At 44.0% G+C, this 23,602-nt stretch overlaps 2 protein-coding genes across 7 annotated transcripts in view; one reads left to right on the top strand and one right to left on the bottom strand.

Annotated features, from left to right (window-relative positions):
* The first annotated feature begins 12,607 nt into the window (after positions 1-12,607).
* LOC147455407 (ferredoxin thioredoxin reductase catalytic beta chain family protein) overlaps positions 12,608-23,602 on the top strand; it is a 74,880-nt gene continuing 63,885 nt past the window's right edge. For all 6 annotated transcript variants that reach the window (XR_015188344.1, XR_015188345.1, XM_086514186.1 and 3 more), the window contains exon 1: positions 12,608-12,766. Coding sequence is in view for 4 of the 6 variants with exons in the window: in XM_086514186.1 (XP_086370312.1) it covers positions 12,664-12,766 (103 nt within the window). In the remaining 2 variants the exon portion in view is untranslated. The remainder of the gene's footprint in view (positions 12,767-23,602) is intronic.
* LOC147455408 (uncharacterized) lies at positions 20,953-23,497 on the bottom strand. Its single transcript, XM_086515252.1, has one exon. It carries the CDS (start codon positions 23,466-23,468, stop codon positions 21,561-21,563), a length of 1,908 nt encoding a protein of 635 aa, XP_086371378.1. The 5' UTR covers positions 23,469-23,497; the 3' UTR covers positions 20,953-21,560.

Below are 23,602 nucleotides of genomic sequence, written 5' to 3' on the forward strand. Positions count from 1 at the left end.
CGCAAAACGGCAGAATGACCATCAACCTGGGACAGTTTTCAACAGCAGGTCAAAGATTCCTTCCTACCCCCTCAGTTTGGTCTTGACGCTGGTCGTGCTTGGGCCAAATTCTCCTGGATGCAAGAAGACACTATCTCTCGTTTCACTGACCGCTTCTGGGAACGTCTTCTACTCCTTCGTATGGTAGAAGAAGTGCCTGCAAAGTCTCTCCAACGCAAATATGAAGATGGTCTTCCCAATGGTATACAGTCAAAACTCAATTCTCTTAAACCGACGTCTCTTTATGAAGCAATATCTTTGGCCTATGATACTGAGAAAGAAATCAACTCTATTGTCCATGAAGTGCGCAACACGCGTAACCCCAACCGTCCCAATTTTCAACCTCGCAATCAGTGGGGTAACAACAACCACAATCGCAATCGCAACAGTAATAATTTCAACAGGTATACTTCAAATACTCGCACAAATAATTACACACAAAACCGTCCACCCCCCTTTTCCCGTAGTCGCCAAAATAATCATTGCCCACAACACAATTCCGCCACTCCACCCACACACACTGCACCTCAAATTTCAAACACACATTATCATCCCAGCCCCCTTGCACGTCACAATGGTGTTTGGTGCTTCAAATACCACCAATACCACCATGTTGAAGCCAACTGCACCAACAATCGTCCACCCGGTCCTCGCCAACCCACAGCTCGCATACACAACATTGAAGATGCATCAGAACCCCTCGACGATGCCATTGCTGATTGGACAGCTGCAATACCACCTCACGTACCAGGTAGGCCAATTTCAATTCATGCCTTGCTCCGTCAAACAAGCACAATTCAAGATTCAAGTGTGTCTATTTTACACGATGATGGTAGTTCACACGATTTTATTTCTGAAAAATTGGTTAGAAAATTGAATTTAACCACCATACCATCTGTATACAAAGTAAAATGTACTTTTCAAAGAACTAGGTACAATGGCACACGTGAAATCAAATCTCTCACAATTACTATTGGTGATTACACAGAACAACGTGATTTTTTAATTGCACCATTGCAATCCACCGATATCATTTTGGGCATGCCTTTTCGTCACCAACATAATCCACAAATTGACGATCACACACACACAATGAATTTCACTTTCAATGGCAAATCTATTTCACTTTTTGATGATGCATCACTTGCTATGTTCCCCTTGATATCACACACACAAGCAAAACGTGCACTACGAAAGGATGACAAAGTATACATGATATTTGTTACTGAAGTGGAGCACACACAATCGTCTGTCTCTCACACACATAATGCTTTCCTCTCACAATATAATGATTTCTTTGTGGATGATTACCCCCCTAACCTCCCACCCTCTCGTGGTGAATTAGATCATAAAATTGAAAATTTTCCAGGCTCACAACCTCCACACAGAGCACCATATAGACATAGTCCTTTGTACCAGTAAGAAATCCAAAAACAAATCACCGAACTCCTAGAAAAGGGCCTTATCCATCCTAGTGCATCCCCTTTTGGTGCCCGAGTTCTCCTAGTCCAAAAGAATAACAAAACTTTTCGCATGTGCATAGACTACCGTGCATTAAACAAGGTCACTGTCAAAAATCGCTATCCCATCCACATATAGACGACCTCTTAGATCGCTTGCGAGGAGCAATTTTTTTAAGCAAAATTGACTTGAAATCAGGATACCATTAGATTCGTATGCATCCCACTGATATTTTTAAAACTGCATTTTGTACCCAGTCTGGTCATTATGAGTTTATTGTTTTACCGTTTGGTCTAACAAATGCACCTGCCACATTTGCTAGGATGATGAACAAAATATTTCTTGATTATCAAGACTTTGTGAATGTGTTCTTTGATGACATTTTGATTTTCAGTCGTGATGAGCACGAGCACAAAAATAACCTACATATTGTCTTTGAGCTATTGCGTGAGCACCAATTGTTTGCAAATCCTCAAAAGTACATTTTTTCAAGCACACATTGATTATTTAGGCCACATAGTCTCAGAAAAAGGCATATCCGTTGACCCTCAAAAGATTGAAACTATTAAAACATGGCCTACCCCCAAATCCGTGCATGACATAAAATCCTTTTTAGGTTTAGTAAGCTTTTATCGAAAATTTGTCAAAAACTTCTCACACATTGCATCACCGATGACCACTTTACTTCATCAAAAAGTATCATTCAATTGGGGTCCCACACAACAAAAATCATTTGACACTCTCAAATATCTCCTCACACATGCCCCCGTCCTTCAATTACCCGACTTCACACAACCCTTGTTTGTAGTTGTTACAGACGCAAGTGGCTCAGGCATAGGCGCAGTCTTAATGCAAAATGATCACCCACTTGCCTTTGAAAGTCGAAAACTCAAACAATCTGAAACCAAATACAGCACATACGATAAAGAATTGCTAGCTGTAGTCCACACTCTAGACATTTGGAAACACTATCTTATGGGCTCTGAAGTTCTAATCAAGACTAACCAATAGGCCATTAAACATCTTCTGACTCAATCCACTATCTTATGGGCTCTGAAGTTCTAATCAAGACTGACTCAATAGGCCATTAAATATCTTCTGATCGTCATATCCAATGGGCCGGTTTCATTCAAAATTTCCATCCTATGATACAATACCAACCAGGTAAAGCGAATGTAGTAGCAGACACATTAAGTAGAAAACTTGAAGTGAATGATCTTTCTGTTACTTGTTCATGTGTCTTCGATAAAATCAAGCATGTTTATTTGAATCACATTTTTGTGAGTGATGTGCAATATTTTCATTCTATGCCTAACACATATGCTCACAATCCACATCTCTCACGTGCTTGGTTGAAATAACTCACAATAATGGTCTTCCCTATGAACACTACACCTTGGCAAATCGTTATCTTTATTTTCAGCAAAAGCTATGCATCACAACACCCTTCAAGGAACTAGCAATGACTGAATCCATGCACCACCTTATATGGGTCACCGATGAATTCAATCCACACTTGCTACATGTCAACATCATTTTTTTTGGCTTGGAATGAAGCACAATATCACAAAATTTGTTTCAGAATGTTTGATATGTCAAAGAGTTAAACGTCATCATGGTAAGGCTTATGGTCTTTTAATGCCTCTCCCTATCCCTGCTGGCCCTTGGGAACAAATCTCCATGGATTTTATTACAAGACTTCCCACCACATCCTCACACAATGATATGATATGGACCATAGTTGATCGTTTTAGCAAACAAGCATACTTTGTACCTTGCAAAAAGACATTGTCTGCACCATGGGCTGTAAAACTTTTCCTCAAAACCATCTTCCCTTATCACGGCTTCCCCAAGGTCATTCTCTCCAATCGAGATGGCCGCTTTTGCAATCATTTTTGGGTCGCCCTAGCCAAAAACTTAAGCTCTAAAATGGATTTCACATCTGCATTTCGCCCTGAAAGTAATGGTCAAATAGAATCCACAAACAACACTATTATGGACCTCCTTAGATCTTATACCACTGAAAATACTGCAAACTGGAACCAACAACTCCCTATGCTTCAATTTGCTTACAATAACACTTCTCACTCCTCCATAGACCGTGCACCCTTTGAAATTGTCTATGGGAAGAAACTCCATGTACCTGTCTCCATTATTAGCACTGATGTCCCTGCGCAGCTAACACATTAGCCAGAGACCACATGCACATTTTACAAGAAGCCACAGCTTGCATTAAACAAGCACAACAAAGATACATCACACAAGCCAACAAGAAACGAAGACCTACACCTTTTAAAGAAAATGACCTTGTTTGGCTTAGAATTGAAAAATGACACTTAAAAAGTGTAGAAAAACATCCCAAAGTAAAATTGGCCCCTAGATTTTATGGCCATTGAAAATCCTTCAAAAGATAAATGACAATGCGTTCCGCTTGGGCATTCCATCATATTGGAAAATACACAACTCCCTCCATGTTAGTTTATTGAGACCACACAAGGGACCTATTCCTGATACTCCTTCCATAGTTGACCCCCCTTAATTGAGGACGATGAAGAAATTCTGACTCCCGAAATAATTTTAGATCATGACATGACCACTACCCGAACAGGGAACCAGTACAGAAGATATTTAGTAAAATACAAAAACTATTCTTTGGAAGAGTGTCAATGGATTTCTGAACAATCGCTAAGTCCGCACTACCATCACTTGATACTTGCATACCACACACTTAGAGACACAGATTCGCCGATTTAGGCAGTGCCTCTCTTCCAGTGTAGATTTGCCGATTTAGGCAACACGACCTTAAAAGTGCAGATCCGCAGGTTTAAGCAGCACTAGTGTAGATTCGCCGATTTAGGCAACACAAATTCAAAATGCAGATTCACTGGTTTAAGCAGCATTAGTGAGATCCGCCGATTTAGGCAGCACGCCCATTGGTGTAGACCCCCCGATTTAGGCAACACCAATTACTAGACCACTCTACCAGTGGTGGTTGGCCACCACTGTCGCTAGTTTGGTTTTGGTAACAGTTGAGGACAATTGTCTTTCAACCCCGGGTATGTAATGGAATTGGTATTTTGATGATATATTTTTGAAATATTTGATATTTTGATGAAGCATTGTGATGTTGATTTGAATTGTGGAATATGATCAGTTGTTGGGTGTTGTGTGAGCAGATCAGTGATTGGCACATGCTAGACAATAAGGCAATAATAGTTATTCAGAATAAAACTGCCACCATTGGATTTCGTGGCAAGACTTAGTATTTTATGGTTTAGTTATAAGTTGAGATGTAGAAAACTATTAATTGTTATACTGAGCTCTTTACAAGCCATGACTATTTTAAGCTCAAGTGCGAATTGGCGTAACTCATTTTTGAGCATGTACTTTTCTATAAATTAAATACGTGCAAGAGGGACATGCTCACTCTTGCACGGGGGGGGATTGCACCCAGCGTTTGTGTTTTTCCTCTCCTTCCTCCCTCCTCTCTTTCTGTGCCAGCCGTAGCACTCCGCTCTAGGAGGTGCACTTGCATGTTCTCCCTCGCTCTATCTTGCTCTCTATCTCTCTATGTTCGTGTTGAGATCGATCATGTGCGTGGGCGACGATCCAGGTATGTCGATTTATTGTTTTATGATATGTATTGTGCTATTATGAGTATTTTGCAGGGCCATCGTGCATCCGTTTGTAGCAGCTATCCCTTGCGTAAGCTCTCAATTTCCTTTTCCCTAGCCGCAATTATATATTGCTCAACCTCTTGCACTTTGGCAAGGCTTCTACCATCAGGTAATATAACCTCGTTGGGGAATAGCTAAGAGTCAGGGGGTGCAGTGAATGGAGTATTCACGTGTACATTCTCTAAGAGCATGGGGTCTACATTGGTCATGAATGGTGAATTTACTTCCCCACCCCCCTCATTTACATTGTTAGCTCCATGTTCAGAGCGGGTGACTCTACTAAAGGTTTCCTTCAAGCGGCTAAGCACGCTCAGCCCGAACTGTGGGCCCATGGCATGCATGTCTTGGATTGAGCTATCGGGATTAGGCATTGGGTAACCCTCCATCACGTCGTAGCTAGAGGAAGAGTCACTGGACGCAATATGTTGGTCCTGAGTGGTACTACTTTGGGTTCCCGCTGAGGACCTAGAGCCTAAGGTAGATGGGTTTTGAGAACTCGCGTAAGACGAAGTGCTTGCTAGTTGCTCAATCTCTAGCACACGACCAGAGGGAAAATGCATGTGCCTTTGGCACCCTACAAGCGTTGGCAAATAACCTCGAAGGTTAACCGTTTAATTTTGAGGCGTTTTGCACCCCGTTTTCACTCGTTTTTTGTTGTTTTTAATAATCGGTTTTTAAATTAATGTGTGTGATAGCTCGAAATGAGTATACCACTCAGGGAGTTGTGATGTGCTTTACATCACAACGTTCGGTTATCCGAAGCTCCATTGGTCCTCAAAAGGTCGGTTTTTACTTACGCATGAAGCTAAAATAAGTAATTCTATAGGGTGACTAAGGCCTGAAGCTGAGCGTGAGCTTGGGCTTGGGAAATATTCTCGATCCCGGTCCTACTTTTAAAATTTTAAAAATTTTATTTTTAATTTTTTTTGTGATAAGGTCACCGCGGCTGCGCTCTGCGCGCGAGAGCACACACACACACCTAACCTACCTGCTTACAACTAACAGAGCTACTGTTACACACTAACACAATACTACAACAACTAATTAATTAACATATCTATTTACGGTACCTTACAGAGCTAACATTATAAATCTACTACCTTAATTCTAACACCTTATGAACAGAAAACACAATACATTGCAACACCTTATTAACAAAAACAGTACACTGTAGCAAAACCAAATCCTTCTCAACAAGCTACACACCTTCTTTCTCTCCCTTTCCTGTATTTCATAATGCACCACAAAGCAGCATAGAGTGCTACTCTAGCTTAATGCAGGGCATTTCCGGTAATGGTGCCAAAAATGTGCGCGTCTATCGCACGTGTCAATGCAAGAAACTTGCCGTACACTGTGTGTGATCCACAAATGGTTGCAAGCACACAACCAGACTAATCTAACAAGCTCAAGAGAGCAATGGTCTGTCACTCACCGCCCTACGCTCGCCTTCGTGGAGGATTCCTCGCTGCGATGAACAAGGAGCTACCATCGTGGCACACTCAACCGCCTCACTATCATCATGCCTTTGTAATGCTCGAGCGCACACACACACTCTCTCTCTCTCTCTCTCTCTACCTTTACTACATTTCATAATGTACCACAAAGCAGCATAGAGTGCTACTCGAGCTTAATGCAGGGAATTTCCCCGACAGCGACGCCAAAAATATGGGCGTATGTCGCACGTGTCAATGCAAGGGACTTGCCGTAAACACTGTGTGCGAGCCACAAATGATTGCAAGCACACAACCAGACTAATCTAGCAAGTTCAGGAAAGCAAGGGTGTGTCACTCACCGCCCTACGCTCGCCTTCGTGGAGGATTCCTCGTTGTGATGAAGAGGGAGCTATCGTCGTGCCGCGCTCAACCACCTCGCTGTTGTCATGCCTTTGTGATGCTCGATCGCACATACACTCTCTCTCTCTCTCTCTCTCTCTCTCTCTCTCTCTCTCCCACACACACACACACACACACACACACACAAGGAGAAGAAGAAGAAGATGGAGATGGAGCAAGAGCACTTCGTAATGCTCGATCACACACTCTCTCTCTCTCTCTCTCTCTCTCTCTCTCTCACGCACGCACACTCACACACGCACAAGGAGAATAAGAAGAAGATGGAGGTGGAGCAAGAGCACTCTTCAATTGCACAAATGAGAGAATGAGGTATTTTAGGTTTAGATTGACTTTTATATGGGCTTGTTCGTTCACATTTGGGCGCCCACACTTAGCCAATCTTACCCAAACATTATAGGTTTAGTTTTAGAGTGCGCCTCTCATCGGCGATCACTCTTAACCATTCCTACCTAACCAAAAAACCCGGCCATTAACTTCCTTTTATCTATGCTTCCACATTTACATGTTTGCATCTTGTCATTTGAATTCTAACAATGCATAAAATTTATGAAGTTGTGACATTGCCAATTTAGATGCTATAATTTTCTCAAACTTCTAGTACTTTGTTCTTCTCTTTGAGTTTGGTCTATTAGTTGGCTTTAAATAGGTATCAGGATCTTAAGTTAAACTAAGCCACTTAATCGTTGACTTTAATTCATAAATAGTCTATTAATTGTAGTAACTTTAGTAATGTTTTAAGCTATGAGGATATAGTTTTCTCTAGCTTATTCCACCTAAGTGCGTCCACTTCTAATAGTCATGGGTCGGGCTTGTCGGTCTAGTAGGAAAAGGGTAAGAGTGATCGTCGAGGAGAGGTGCACTCTAACTGGAACATTCAAGGGTTAGTTGGCTAAGCATGGGGGTCCAAGTGTGAATGGACGAGCTCATATAAAAGTCACCCAAACCTAAAAATCATTCATTCTCTCATTTTGTGCAATTGAAGAGTGCTCTTGCTCCATCTCCATCTTCTTCTTCTTCATCTCCTTGTGTGTGTGTGAGTGTGTGTGTGTGTGAGAGAGAGAGAGATCGAGCATTGCAACGACGGCATGGCAGTGGTGAGGCGGTAGCTCCTTCTTTTTTGCGGTGAGGAATCTTCCACGAAGGCGAGCATAGGGTGGTGAGTGACACACCCTTGCTCTCTTGAGCTTGCTAGATTAGTCTGGTTGTGTGCTTGCAGCCATTTGTGGCTTACACATAGTGTACGGCAAGTCCCTTGCATTGACACGTGCGATAGACACGCACAGTAACATTCTAAAACACTTTAATGAGATGGACCCAAATGAGGCTCTTATTTTTTTTTCTTGTTGCAATTCCCTAACTGGGTAATATATTAGCACAAAGAAACACTACAAATTTCATAAAACCTCATGCATAATAGCTACCATGAGGGGCAAGAGAGAACCGATTGTGCATCAAAGTGAGAAGCTTTTTACATGGAAGCCGTAACCAATTACAATCACAAACCAAAAAGCATGGTTTCCACCATAGTGCAGTCCCCTCTCATTGGGCAACCTATGTCCAAACCAAATATATACAAACAAAAATAGAATCTACAATGGAGCAAATATGCGATAGGAGCCACCAAAGCAGTCTACCAAAAGTGTCCCACATCACCCAAGCCATTGACAACATGGACATCATCCATCTCTGTCTTCAGCATTCGAATCCAACAATACCAAAGAACACATACCACAATCTGTCAACAAGACTTGCAAGATCATCAACTTTTGTTGGGGGCCAACCTTGATGGCACAAGAAGGTCTCATGGAGTAGATCCATAACTACTACCTATCATTTGCTCCTCCTATGGCCCACAACTTTTCGTGGGTGTTGTTTTGTCTAGAAACTCGAGATGAGAGGGGTACCCTTTAATGCTTGAAAAAAACCCTTGGATTCAACAAGGGAGCAACCAAGCCACGTAGGAAGGGCAACAAGGAGTCCCCACTCGGGGCTAATCCCATAGAACGCCCTCCATGCCAAGAAGCTCCACTGCTCTTGCCTAGGGATGCCCCTGTACGTCCGCCCTCCCAAGAGTGGCATCCCTACACAAAGCAGCCCGACCACATAGAGTAGTAGAAAGTATGAACACATACTAGGCTCTTAAATGAAAGAACTCTTTAAATATTAAACAAAATTTCAATAGTCAATACTTCATATCAAACAAATGTATGCCTAACTCACTTCTTAACTAAGGCCTATTTTAGAAAGCCAAACAGAAAATATAGCGGGCTTACCTTTAGACAACACAGGGTAGCTAACAAGGTCGTCTATTTGTTGTATCTACTGCTTTGGTTGAGCTTGCACGGGTATAAAAAATGCTCATTGAGCCTCACACCTAGCTAGTTTTTTGGAGAGAAATCAAAGACGCAAGCGACAACTATCCATTGTGCCCTAATTTTATGGCTTTGACATAGTGGGTCGAGTCTCGTTTGCTAGCTCGTCTCATGCAAACACTTTATATGAGACACTAGTATTTCTTCTCATAATAGACTTAATCTCCTAATGGCTTCAAAAAACTTGGTGAAAATTCACTATGGCCCGCATAAGGCTATTGAGAAGAGTTTCATAATAAAGGATTCTTTGTGAGAGGACGAGTAAGTCTTGCCAATCTTTTGTGAGGTGTTGATTAAGGGGAATCTCGTTCGATTCCCTTTTGGGTTTAAGAGAAAAAGGAACAAAGGTGTCACGTGGATAGAGAAGACAAAAAGATCTTTTTTTGGTCTGAGTCAAAGCGCGCGCGCGCACACACACAGACAGAGAGAGAGAGAGAGAGAGAGAGAGAGAGAGATATTTTCTGTGCCCTGGTTACGTGGTTGCACGACATAGCCAAAGCAAGGAGAGACACACACTTCGGCATGGTGTTACTAGACCGCACGGACATCGACGCCTTGTAGATTGACTTGCTCGAGGGCAAGTGTTGCGAAGATGGAACATACAAGGTGCTGAAGCATGATTGCACGATGCATTCAGTGGAGTTCCACCCTTCTTCCAACACCTTGCGTCCGCTCTTCATCTTCTCTGACACATGGTGCTTCTCTGCCCAATTTCTCCAGATGGCGCGCTGCTGCACACAGGTGGCAATTTCGACAACTTTACCAAAATCCATAAATTCGCCGCTTGTCCCCCCTAGGATGGAACGTGCGATTGGGAGGAGCTCAACCAGACGTAGCTTGCACAGCAAGGCGATGGTACGTTACCAATCAATTGCTGCCTGATGGCCGAATCATCATCATCGGCTGATGGAGCCAATTCACCGCTAAATTCTACCTTGCCGGTCCCGCCGGTCCCGACTCCTCTCTCTTAGACCTTCCTTTCCTACGCCAAGTCCAAGATCAACAAATGGACAACCTCTACCCCTTCTTGCACCTCCTCCTCGACGGTTATCTCTTCATCTTCGCCAACACCGATGCCATTCTCTACAACTACATGTCCGAAAGCATCATGAGGATGGGAATATCTGCCTGAACTCATTCAAGTGTTCGAATTGACAATTGCCAGCGTGTATAAGTGGACCTTACCATGTAAGGAGCTTGTGCATCAGTTTCCTACCATAGTGGTAGTGATAGTGAGAAGTGGTTGTAGCAAGATTTCATAGATCTGTGTGTGTGTGTGCACGCGCACGTGTGTGTATGTGTGTTGGCAAGCGATGAATGGGGAGAATAGCTGCCCTCTTGTTTGCGCACTTGGGCAGCATGTGACGAGGAAGAATAGGAGTGAGAGACAGAGATGGTATGTCCCACTGTGAGTCCTGCGTTGTCGTCCGAGGAGGAGATGGCGCATGCGGAACTGAGACGTTGTGTGTCTCAGGGCGAAGTAGGGTGACACGATTTTGGAACGGGGTTCTTTGACAAAATCTTGAGAAATTCTTTGGAAGGAAACCGAGGGTGTGATTTTTTTGAGAAAAAGTGGTGGGAGGATTTGGACACGTCTCTCTCTCTCTCTCTCTCTCACACACACACACACACACACACACACACAACGAGACATGAGTCCTCCCGTGTTTCTTTCTCGTGGCAAGACACACCTTGGCGTGTAGTCTCTTGCCCCCTTCAAGCTGCAAGTAAGGTTTTTTTGGGGGAGGGAACAATTACATCCACGTAAGTAGGTAAACGCGGGTGCCGATGGTCGTCACTCGACACCCTCTCACAAGTGCTTTAAAAAAATAATTTAAAATAAAGTTTGTTATCATTAACTTGCCATGTGACATTAATTGACGAGCTTTTTCCAATGGTCGAGATTTGCACCCAAAAATCCACCCTTTACCAAGGACTACTTGTGTAGTCCAAAAATCTAAACCATACACAAGAAGAAGATGCTAGGGAAAGGTCAAGAAAGAAAGAAGACAATGTAAAGGAACATATGCACAATGCTTGCATATCTAGGTTTATAGTATAAGTATTTTGATAGAAAATGAAAAATAATGGTCGTGGTTTTGTTGCCCTTAATTTTCAAGGTTAAAAATTGGGCATTTTAGTTATGAATTCTGATAGATATCTGCATAACTCGTGGTTGTGTTAGTAGCTTGACCTCAAAAATCAAGGGAAAAAAAAAACACGGTTTTCTTTTTGGATTGCAGAAGGCCTTAGTCATTGTGAACCAGTGGATAAAGCTTGCCAATTAGTGCCACATAGCAACAAATTTTTGTTTTTACTATTTATTGTAGTACACAAATGTCAACACCCTCTCACTCTGCCACAATCTTTTCTCATCTTTTTTCACTTTATTTTTTTTTCTCAATTTGTTACAATGCGTCCAAGTTTTTTTTCACTCATGAATTTTCATGTTTTTGAAATATATTGTAATTTAAATAATTCTTTGCTACACTCATTTTCAAAAAACAAGATATTTTATTGTGATAACAACTGTTAAATATAAGTGTCGCTTTCTTGTTTTTTTTCTCGCGAAGGAGCCTCTTATTATTGAACTAGTACGGTCGGTTGTCTTCGGTAGTCTCTCTCTCTCTCTCCCTCTTTACAGCGTGCAGAAGGGCTTCTCTCAATTTTGAAGTTTAGTTTTTATCACAAATTTCGACATGTGTAAAGGGCTACCCCTTCTTCCATATTATGTTAGTTTAGATTTCTCTTAATAGCCTTACGCAAGGTATATATTACTTACTGGTACATACTGGTAGGCTGAAGTAAAAGTGTCAAGCATAAATAGGAGATGGTGATTTCAGGTGCACGTTTTAATCTTAAAAAAACTCAGCTGCTAGCTGCGAGAGCTGTTAGCGTTCGCACGTGATGTAACTACAGATTTTTTGCACGCGTCAGCTTCTTTGCTTGTACTTGGATGCCTCCTTGCAATTCTCTGTCAGCTCATCACCTCCATGCTTTTCGACAATGGTATCTTGCCGAGATTCGCTGCGGAAAAACATTTTCTGAAATCGTTGAGACATACTAGAGCAAAAGCAAAATGTCATCTATTGTAACGAGGCTTTTCATTACCTTTGCATTCTAAACGTTTTCTCTATTTTTCTGAAATTGTAGACCTCACACTCACTCTCCCCCTCACCACTCGTTCAATTATCTGTGAAGACACGCTGGCGAATTTTCGTATTTTCATGATCCTCAATGAACTCTTTGTAATCCGACGCTATGGCGGTAGCTCTCGACTCGTCACGTTTTCTGCTCCGTTCCGCTCCCTCCACTCTTCGGACACGCCGTCCTCGTCAGCTATGCTCTCCTCGAGCTGCTGCAGGTTGGCTCCTTTTGTTTGACGCGCAGAGAGAGAGAGAGAGAGAGAGAGAGAGAGGATTTTGCATGTCCGAAACATGTCGACCATTGCAGATTGTGACTATAAGAACCATTGATTATGGTACTGGAGCTGTTTAAATTGTTCTTCGCTACGCTGCTGACATGATGCTAAAGATTTGACTTAGGGGACGACTACGAGATCAGTCATGTGAAGAAAAAATTCAGGGGGAACCATTGTAACGGGTCGCAAAATGCGTACTTTAGGGAGAGACATAGCGTGTAATTCTTGCATTGCAGGTTTTCTCAGTGAGCATCATGTTCAATCATTTCTCCAAGCTATTGAGTGGATGACCAAGGTGAAGGCTCGGTGACACCCTTATGCATTGTAGTGTTGAAAGATATATGGCTTTCATTTATGGTCATATTGTATTATCGATATCTGGTCCAAAGGGTTGTTGACCAAAGTACCAACTTCATAAATAGAATTGCAGTAAAAAATGTTGTAAGGCAGCTCAAGTCTTGCATTTTTGTCAAGAGATAAAAAGTGTAAATGAAGTTCGACCAAGAATCTTATAATCTGCCACAACCTAAGTCCTCACAGTGAGGACTTCTATTGTCAATTTGCAATATGGAAGGTAAGTGTGTGAGAATGTGCAATGGAATGATTGCAAGCCCTATGAATGCAGTGTACATGGGAGAGAGAATGAGATGTGGGCAAGGGAGTCAATGACAAAAGGAGGAGGTAGAGAGCACAAAAGAGTAAGGCCAACAAATATTGCTAGGTACATGCACATTGCAATACCTGATAAGGCTTTACAAAAATACAAGGAGGGGAATGCCTTGCATGTAAATGCTTCTAAGGGTAGTCCACGACCTTGCCAAAGTTTGTGACTATTGTCTGCAAGGAGATTCAAGTATGTTCTTGTATCAGAGTGACTTTGCCCTTGAGTATCGTATAATTGTCTTCAAAGGTTAAAACTCCTTATAAATTATATGCCAGTTTATCACCAGGTAGATCTTCATTTAAAGCACCTGGGAGAGCATACAAGTTTTCCGCACGTGCATGCTTGTATACATCATGGATCCATGATTCGAGCTCGTACGAGACCTCAACAGTGGTCTTACACTACTTGTGTATGCCTTCGGATGCTGAGAAAATCCTTCATTGAATTGTGGGAAACTGAGGGCACCACGTGCCAACGGAAAAGACCAACTCGAAAAGACTTTTAAATTAAATGCCAGGTTATCACCGATCAACCTTCATTGAACTTACCTAGAAGTACATACAAGTTTCAGGAATGTGCATGCTTGTACACATCATGCACAATGATTTGAGCTCATATGAGAACGCAACCACTAGTTGTTGGCTACTTGTGAACGCCTTCAGATGCTAATAATTATTGCTTAGAGCACCGCTACAACTTGAGGGCACCACATGCCAATGGAAAGACCAATTGTAACAGACTTTTGAACAAGCGGAATGTAAGGTGCAACGGGAGTGGATGTTGAACTTTGCTCAAGATGAGTGCTCCGAATTGTGCTCAAGGGTTCCTTTTACTTACGGAAGGGAGAGCCTTCCGTTCCTTTGGTGAGAGAGTGCAAATGATCACAAACAAAGTGAATGACACTGTGAATGAAGGTGCTGAGAGAAAGAAAGATTTTTTAACGTCTATAAAGAGGCCGAAATCGGCCTATGAGACAAATCAAAGTACACGAGGTGGGTGTCCTCTGTGTATCCATAAAGGATAAAAGGGTACAAAAGTAAAAGTAAACTATCTTGTGTAATGTCTGGGGGGAGGTGATACAAAGAGTGTGGGGGTGGAGCTCCAAAAACTGGGGGAGAGATGCTGTAACAGACTTGGACACTCCAAGTCAAGAATCAACCGCGACAGCACCAAATAACCACTTGAAAACAATTCACAGATCACAATAGATTTGCACTGGCCCGGCGGAGTTCCGTGCCTAGAGATATTGGCCCCAAAGACTGGCGCCCCTTTCGGTATTTCTTTTTATATTAATCAATCATCAAAGTACAAGAGAGCGGTTAGGGTTTCACTCTCAGACTCTGCATCCAGATGCTCTGAGAAGTGAGGCCCTCACCACTAATTTAAAGGTTACAAGGGATGCCCAAAAGCAGAGCCCCAAAAGCTTTTAAAATCAAAAGCATCAGTTCTCTCTCTCTCTCTTAGAGAGTCTTTTCTCTTTTTTTTTAAAAAAAAAGCAAAAGCAAAATTCGCGTCGCTCATCATTTTCCAAATTTTTTTTTTTTTATAATAATAATCCGCCTCCGCGATTTCCGGAAATTAGGGTTTTTGGCAAAATTTAGGGTTTGCAGGAATTTTAGGGTTTCTGGCAGAAATTAGGGTTTCTGCTGTCCGCCACGTCGTCACTTTGTGACATACCCCCCTCTTGAAAGCATTGTAATCGACCGCGATTACGCCTGCAAAACCGACAAAAGCCATAAACCGTCTTAGCAGACACTGACTGTTAGTACCTACGTACTAGGAACGCACATCTAGCACATGTACAAAATCGACAGTCACATCACAGGACATCACCAAACATCACAGGACATCACATGACATTCAACATTCGTTCGGATCTTAGACCATGATTTATCAGCAATGTAGCTAGCAATCACATCTAGGTCCAATCGGGACCTCATCGATGTCCGATTGACTAACCCCTATTGCAACCATGTCTATTCGAGATCAAGTAGACCAAAATGCTGCAGTCATTTCGTCTATCCGTTCCTGCACTCACAAGAAGTCAAGAACAAATCAGTATCATAATCAGGAATTCCATTTCATAAAGTCATCCAGCAGAATACTGTCAGCTCTCAGTATCCCTGAAGCTCAAAGAGACATCAGTGACTTTAGTATCGAAATCGAGGCATCTGTTGACAAAGGAGTGGAGTGACTCCCCTCTTGTGCATCCCACTGCACCAGATCTCCTGCCAAGCTGAATTCTGGGTTCCGTTTGGAGTAGACTATGCTAAACCAAAACATCGAGGTAAAGTTTCACAATCCGAGGAGTATCTGCTAGGTCCTCCTCCTCCATCCACTTCGCATCAAATGCAGGAAAGTTCTTGAACTTAACCAAGAACCGCCTTCGGACTTTACCTTTCTTCGTATCATTATGTGCCAAAATCTGTTCAGGAACAAGGATCTCCTCGTTTTCTTCCACTTTGGGTTGCTCATCAGGCTCCCCATCATCAGGCACATCACCCTTAACAGGTTTCAAGAGACTCACATGCAATGCATTATGAATCCTCCAAGTATCTGGCAGTTCCAATCGGAAGGAGACATCATTTATCTTGTTAGTAATCTGGAAAGGTCCGTAGTATCACATACTAAGCTTTGGAAAAAGCCTCTCCTTTCCCTTTTTCTTTCTTAGGCGTGCCTTCTCAAAAGTAAGAGCACCCAATCATCCTCCTTCAGTTTCCAGTCGCGACGATGGCGATCCGCTGCCTTTTTCTGTCGTTCTTGAGACTCCTGCAAAGTCTCGCGAACCTTGGCAAAAGCCGTATCCAAGTCTCGCGAATATTCATCCGCTTCAAATTTCTAATCTTTCATGCTCAGGAAGGATGGAACCTTCGCAGCAGTTTCAACAATCTCTCATGGCGTCTTCCCCGTCGAAGAGTGTATCGTGTTATTGTAGGCAAATTCCACCAAAGGTAAGTTCTTTTCCCATTGAGTCTTCTGATGCGAGATACAAGACTTCAATAAATCTAAAATCACTGAATTGGCAATCTCAGATTGCCCGTCAGTCTGCAAGTGGAACGATGACGAGAACTGCAACCGCGTGCCAATGTTCTCCCAAATTGCCTTCCAAAACAAACTCATAAATCTGGGGTCTCTGTCGGAGACAATCGTCTCAAGCGTGCCATGTAATCGGAAAATCATCGTGATCATTCTGTATTCTCGGGAGATCAAAAAAAATATGAAATCCATTTCAATATTTTCCCAGGGGCGGGTGGGTATGGGTAAAGGCTGTAACAATCCCTGTGCCTTATGCCTGTCAAACTTGACCTTCTGGCATACCAAGCAACTGCGCACAAACTCTTCCACATCCTTCTTCAGTCTCCGCCAAAAGAAATCTCTCTCTACCCCTTTCATGGTGGTAGCAATGCCGCGGTGACCCGTAAAAGGTGGACAGTGGCAATCAGTCTTAACCTTTTCCCTCAACGGCTGTGTAACGCACAACATAGTCTTTTTCATCAAGTAGCTTTCCCGAAGGGAGTATCTCGCTACTGTCTCCCCATCTCGTATCCGTGTGAAAATATCTGCAAAATTTGTATCTGTGGCATACTGATCGACCATATCCTCGAAGCTCCTATGATGTATCGCGGAAATAGCCAGAACCAACGGTTTCCGAGACAAAGCATCTGCCACCACATTCTTCTGTCCCTGCACATGGACAATCTGGAAGTGGAACTGTGACAAGATGTTCACCCACCGCATCTGCTTTTCCGAAAGCTGCTTCTATGACAAGAAGTAGTAGTGCCAACTCTGATGGTCTGTAAAGACAGTGAAATCCGCTCCGAGTAGGTAATGCCGCCATTGAGTAAGAGCGTGGATAATCGCCAAAAGCTCTTTCCCATAGATCTGTGCTGTCATCTCCGGCCTAGAGAACAAACGGCTCTCGTAAGCTATGACATGGCCTTCTTGCATCAAGACCGTACCCAGACTACGACCACAAGCATCACAAAATACTTCAAATGACTTCTGCAAGTCCGGCAAAGTCAAATCTGGTCCTGTAGTGAATTTCTCTTTCAATGTCTGAAAGGAAGTCACCTCTGTGGGTCCCCACGAAAAAGGTACTCCTTTCTGTGTCAAGGTATGCAAAGGGGAAGCAACCTCTGCAAACTTTCGTATGAACCGCCTGTAGTACGAACACAGTCCCAAGAAGCTTCTAACTTCATGGACATTCCTCAAATCGGGCCAATCACGGATAGTCTCTATCTTGGCCGGGTTCATTTGCACTCCTGCTTGTTGACACAATGTGTCCCAAAAAATGTATCTCTGGTAGGAAAAATTCACTTTTCTTTGCATTAATCACTAGCGTGTGATCTCGTAATGCCTAAAAGACTTGAAGCAGATGATCTCTGTGTTCTGCCTCATTCTTGGAGAAAACAATGATGTCGTCAAAGAAAGTGCCAACAAATAGCATGTACTCTCGAAAAATCCTGTCCATCATCCGGTTAAATGTCGCAAGAGCATTGGTTAAGCCAAAAGGCATCACCAAAAACTCAAATAACCCAAAAGTCGTCCGAAAAGCTGTCTTGTAGACATCTCCTGGCGCTATCCTGATCTGATGATATCCACTCTTCAAGTCAATCCTGCTAAAGCATGAGGATCCCTGTAACCTGTCGAGTATATCATCGATCCTAGGAATCGGAAATCTGTTCTTGATGGTGATTTTGTTGAGATCTCTATAATCGATGCACATTCTCCAAGATCCGTCTTTCTTCAAAACCAACAATACTGGAGAGCAATACGGTGAAGTACTAGGCTGGACAAGACCCTTTTCCAAGAGGTCTTTCACTTGGTTCATAATCTCTTCATTCTGTGCTCGGCTCACACGGTAAGGTGGCCGATTCGGTGGCGTGCTTCCAGATATCAGATCAATGGTATGATCTTCAGGCCCTCTCAAAAGCAATCGGCATGAGCGTGGAGAAAAAATCTTGGCGTTCTTTTCTTCAGGTCAAAACATATTCAACCTTTATCCATCGTTCAGTTCTCCCAAAAGAATGAGTAAGAAAACTGAAGTTCATCAAGTACAATCTCTAAGCCCTTCATTTATCAAAGTCGCTTTCTCGGCCTGGTGGTCAACCACGGCGTAGTTCTTGTGGTACCAAGGGATCCCGAGTAGAACGTCACTCGCGTGCTTTGAACACCCCTGTCATTGCAAACAAAGTTTGCCAATGCTCGGTGTAATGGCAACATCCCATCCGGGTGCCAGTCGAACTACGTCCGCCTGTGGCGTCAGTCTGTCGGGCGTAGTTCCAAGTCGAGCCGCCAATTCCAAGTGAAAAGAAGTTGGCCTTGGCTCCTTCAAAAGAGCTTCCTGATCCTTCACTTTGCCCCGAAAGCGGCAAAATTTGTACTTTCATTCATTAGATTCGGTGCAGGTCCCACGCCATGTGGTACCAGTTCTGCTTTTCTATCTGCCTTTTCTACCACATTCCTCAGCTGCTCTCGAACTCTCAGACTTGTCGTCGTCTTTATCATGCTGTTCTTTCTGTGCCGTATCAGGGCACTTCGCGGAAATATGTCCATGTTCCCCGCATCCAAAGCACTTCCCCTCTCTGATGAAGCGAGTTCTCTCCTCAGGAGTAAGCTTGGGTCGTGCATCCTTTTTCTCTGGCTTGCTCTTTTTCTTTCTATTTTCATTCCCAGAAGTCTGTTCGGCTCGTTGTGTCATGGCCTTATCTGTGGGGTAGGTCAAACTGCCAGAGTGAATGGCAAAGCCCCGCTTCGCATGACTCATCAACTCCTGAATAGAAGCTGACTTCTGTTCCAAGCAGTGATCTCGGATCTCTGTAGGTAGACTCAAGGTAAACCGCTCAATCTGTTCTCTGAACGAGATCTTCTTGAATGAAGAGGCGGGTAGAAAAGAGTTCCAGAATCTTTCACAAGAAGCATTGATTGTATCTTTCTTGGTCATCCAAAGATCGTTCCAAGCAGCTCGTACATCTCGTTCAAACTCTTGAGTCAACCAAGAAGAAATAAAAAGCCTCCTGAATTTCAGCCATGTAACTGGCACAGTCTTGCTTAATAGAAGCGTGGACCACCAAGTACGAGCATTCCCCTTAAAGTAAGAGGCAGCTCTCCGAATCTTGGAGTGCTCTGAATAGTGTCCTCCCGCGAAAGCGATGTCAAACTGCTGTATAAAAGACAAAGCCTTCGAAGCATCTGAGTATCCTGAAAAAGTATCAAACTTGATCGAGTGGCCACCTTCCTTAAACTCTCGGACTTTCTTGCTTTTATCTTCGAGAAAGTCATACTGGTTGGCTTTGTAAAAATTCTTCTTGTTCGCATAAAACTTTCCGTCATCGGAACCTGAGCTGTCTGTAGACGAGTCCTCAGTAGAACTGTGAGTCTCTGGGCGAGATTTAGCCTTCTTTGCCTTTCTCTTGCCCTTTCCAAAGCGTTGCTTCTTGCTTCGCTTTTTACCTTTTCTGTCTTCTTCGCTCGAATCCGAGGAGCTAGAAGAACTGTCAGAAGAAGAAGAAGAAGAACTGGGTAGGTCTTCAAACTTGACGCGCTTCTTCAATTTCTTTGCCTTGTCAAATGTCGATCGACGACCCAAATATCTCGGGAAGTCAGTGCCTTTCTTCTGCTTTTTGCCGTGCTTTTTGGCTTTCTTTTGCATGTCAAAAAGCTGAGCAATCTGTGCATCAACCACGTTCTCCAGTTCCTGCTCCGTATATTTTCTTGGAGGGAGAAGGTTTCTTGAGAGCGGGTTTCGGGAGTGATGTTGTGGTTCTCTGCCACTCCATCTGTACCTCTTCCAAAGAGGTCTGGTTCATATATTTTGCCATCTTCGGGTCCTTGGCAAAATTGAGCATCATCTTTGTTGCATCAGCAATTAATTGACGACTCTCCATCTCTCTTTGCTCCGCCTGAGTAGGCCGAGGCGGGCCATACTCTCTGTCTGAATCTTCGTTGTGATCCCAGCCTGCATCTCCAGATGCAGAGGGAGTCGACTGATCATTGCCTGAAGCCATAGGTGCCGCGGAAAAAAAATTCGGAGATCGGATTTCCCGTAGAAGAGAAATCGGCCGTGCTCTGATACCACTGTAACAGACTTGGACACTCCAAGTCAAGAATCAACCGCGACAGCACCAAATAACCACTTGAAAACAATTCACAGATCACAATAGATTTGCACTGGCCCGGCGGAGTTCCGTGCCTAGAGATATTGGCCCCAAAGACTGGCGCCCCTTTCGGTATTTCTTTTTATATTAATCAATCATCAAAGTACAAGAGAGCGGTTAGGGTTTCACTCTCAGACTCTGCGTCCATATGCTTTGAGAAGTGAGGCCCTCACCACTAATTTAAAGGTTACAAGGGATGCCCAAAAGCAGAGCCCCAAAAGCTTTTAAAATCAAAAGCATCAATTCTCTCTCTCTCTCTCTTAGAGAGTCTTTTCTCTTTTTTTTAAAAAAAAAAGCAAAAGCAAAATTCGCGTCGCTCATCATTTTCCAAATTTTTTTTTTTTTATAATAATCCGCCTCCGCGATTTCCGGAAATTAGGGTTTTTGGCAAAATTTAGGGTTTGCAAGAATTTTAGGGTTTCTGGCAGAAATTAGGGTTTCTGCTGTCCACCATGTCATCACTTTGTGACAGATGCAATGCTATATGCTGGGGTAAATACAATCATGAGATGCTATCCTATCTCTAACTCCATCCAGTCCCATAATTAGGGTGTAATACATGATGCATGGATGGGTAGGGTGCGGACAATCCGCGTAAGATGGCGGCTGGATCTGCAAAAGCCCGAGTACGTCGCTCCTCCAAGGATCTGTAGTAGTGCTCCTAGATCTCTTGGATCTCTCTCTGGTGTAGGCGGGGTGCCCTACGTCCATGTGTGCGTGGGCGTCTGCGAGCTCGGACCTCCTCAGCCTGCTGTAGAGTCACTCCTCTCTGGGTGGTCGAAAGTGATGGTGCTGCTATGGTCCTCTGGAAAAAGTCCGTGAGCTGTGTCTGGCGCTTGTCTCTCATCCCTAGTGCTGCTTGGAGGAGGGAGTCCCGATGCTGCTGTGCCTCTATGAGGAAGCGGCCGAGTTGTCACTAGTCTTTGGACTCAAAGATCTGATGTAGAGTGGGCTGATCTGCAAACAAGGTCAGATATCTGCCTCTAATCTCCTTATATGCTCTACATCTGCATACATAATGCTCCTCGCTCTCAACCTCTGCTATGCAAAGTCTGCATATCCTCTCTCCTCTGGGGACATGTGCCACTCTCCTTGCCTCAATCTCTAGCTGGTGTGATGATACTCTGAGCTGTCCGATGGCGACCCGTGCTCTATGTGGCATATAGACATCCATGTATCTCGGTCTCTGGATGAAACCATCTGCTACAATAGTGAGGAAGTGGTCTGTGTAGTACTGCCTCTTCGTGGGAAGAGGCTCTCTGGGTGTGATCCATGTCTCCCTGATGTATAGCTGCCAGAGATCCTGTCTGAGAACTCGATTCCTCTTGGTGTGTGAGAGGCGTATGTGAGGGGAGTCGGGATCATATTGAAAAGGGGGCAGATCCGTGATGTCCAAGCCATGGGATGTAAACCACTCTATGACCTGTGAGTACCATGCCCTCGTGTCCCCCTTTTGATGCACTTGTATCGATGCTTCAAAAGCTCTGCGGGTGAGTCTGTCTGGTGGGAGCTCTCGCATGCGCTGGATGAAACAAACTGTCTGAAAGAGAGCCTCTACTAGCATCGGTGGGGTAGCTAGCTCTAATCTGATGATATCATGTGGTATTGAGGGTTTGCTGTGGAGCAAACGGGAGATCATGATGACCTGTGGGCGCTCTATCTGTGTCCATAGAGATGCGGATAGCCCTGCAGCCCATACAACGGCTGCATACATCATGGCAGGTGTGACTAGAGTGTCAAATAGCCACCCCTTGGTGCGGGGCTCCTGGAAGTGGGTCTGATGGCATCTGCGCTCCAAGGTGGCCAGCGCTGCATATCCTCGTGTAAGCCGGTCTCGGGCTGCCCGTGCCATGGAAAATCTACCAGTGGTGCCAGTGAAAGTCACCCCCAGGTATACATATGAATCAACCACATCGACCTGCCCGCCTGCTGCTGTGAGTACTGCTCTGCTCCGCACTGTCCTGGAGGTGTGAAAGATCATGACCTTGGTCTTGCCAAGGTTCACTGTGAGCCCTCGATGTGTGCAGAAATCATCCAAGGCTCGTAGGTGGCTCTGTAGTCCCTCCCGTGTCTCAGAAACTAGAATGATATCATCAGCATAAAGCATAATATGTACTGGTATACCTGCCAAGTCTGATCCCGCCCCTCCTACGCGTAGAATGTAATATGATATCTCGTCGATGTAGAGACCAAATAGAGTCGGGGAGAGGGGGCATCCTTGCTTCACACCAATAGTGCTATCAATGGAATCCGATAGTCCACCTGGGCAGCGCACTCTACCAGAGACCTGTGTGTATAAAGAATGAATGGCCCATATCATCTCAAATGGTATCTGTAGCTCCTGAAGGCGCTGGCAGAGTCTCTCTCTAGGGATAGTGTCAAAGGCCTTGCGGAAATCCACAAAGCAGCAGTAGAGTCTCCTCTTCCGTGCTTTCGCTCCATCGATCAGGCAGCGAAGCACGAAAATGTGGTCGATAGTCGAGAAAGTGCGTCGAAAGCCTACCTGTCCTGACGCTCGTATCCCTGATGCCTCTGCATGCGTGCTAAGCTCTGCCTCAAGAACAGCCCCATATAGTTTGGCCAGTGTGTGGCCAATCATGATAGTCTTGTAGTTCCCTGGATCCAGGGTGTCGCCAGACTTGTGGATAGGCACGATGGTGTGCATAGTCCACTCCTCTGGTAGTCCCTCAACCAAGGCACGGTTGAAGAGACGTGCTATCAAGGGGGAAAGAGTGTCTGCTGCATATATCAAGTGCTCACTCTGTAGTTCAGTGTGATTTGCTGATTGGCCATGCTGAAGGCGTCGGATGGCCCTCTCCACCATGCTAGATGTGAAGAAAGTCGCGGTGGTAGGTCGAGGATCAGATGGCTCTGGGATCAGTGGCTGCCCAGGTATCTGGTACAAGTTCTCGGCATAATCATGCCAAATCTGGGGGTCCTCTAGGGGGGTGGTGGGGC

This window comes from Adiantum capillus-veneris, chromosome 6, assembly GCF_014529385.1.
Source record: "Adiantum capillus-veneris isolate H3 chromosome 6, ASM1452938v2, whole genome shotgun sequence".
NCBI lineage: Eukaryota > Viridiplantae > Streptophyta > Polypodiopsida > Polypodiales > Pteridaceae > Adiantum > Adiantum capillus-veneris.

Excerpts from the sequence above, each read along its gene's own strand:
- LOC147455408 (XM_086515252.1), bottom strand. The coding sequence starts at position 23,468 with ATGGTGGAGAGGGCCATCCGACGCCTTCAGCATGGCCAATCAGCAAAT.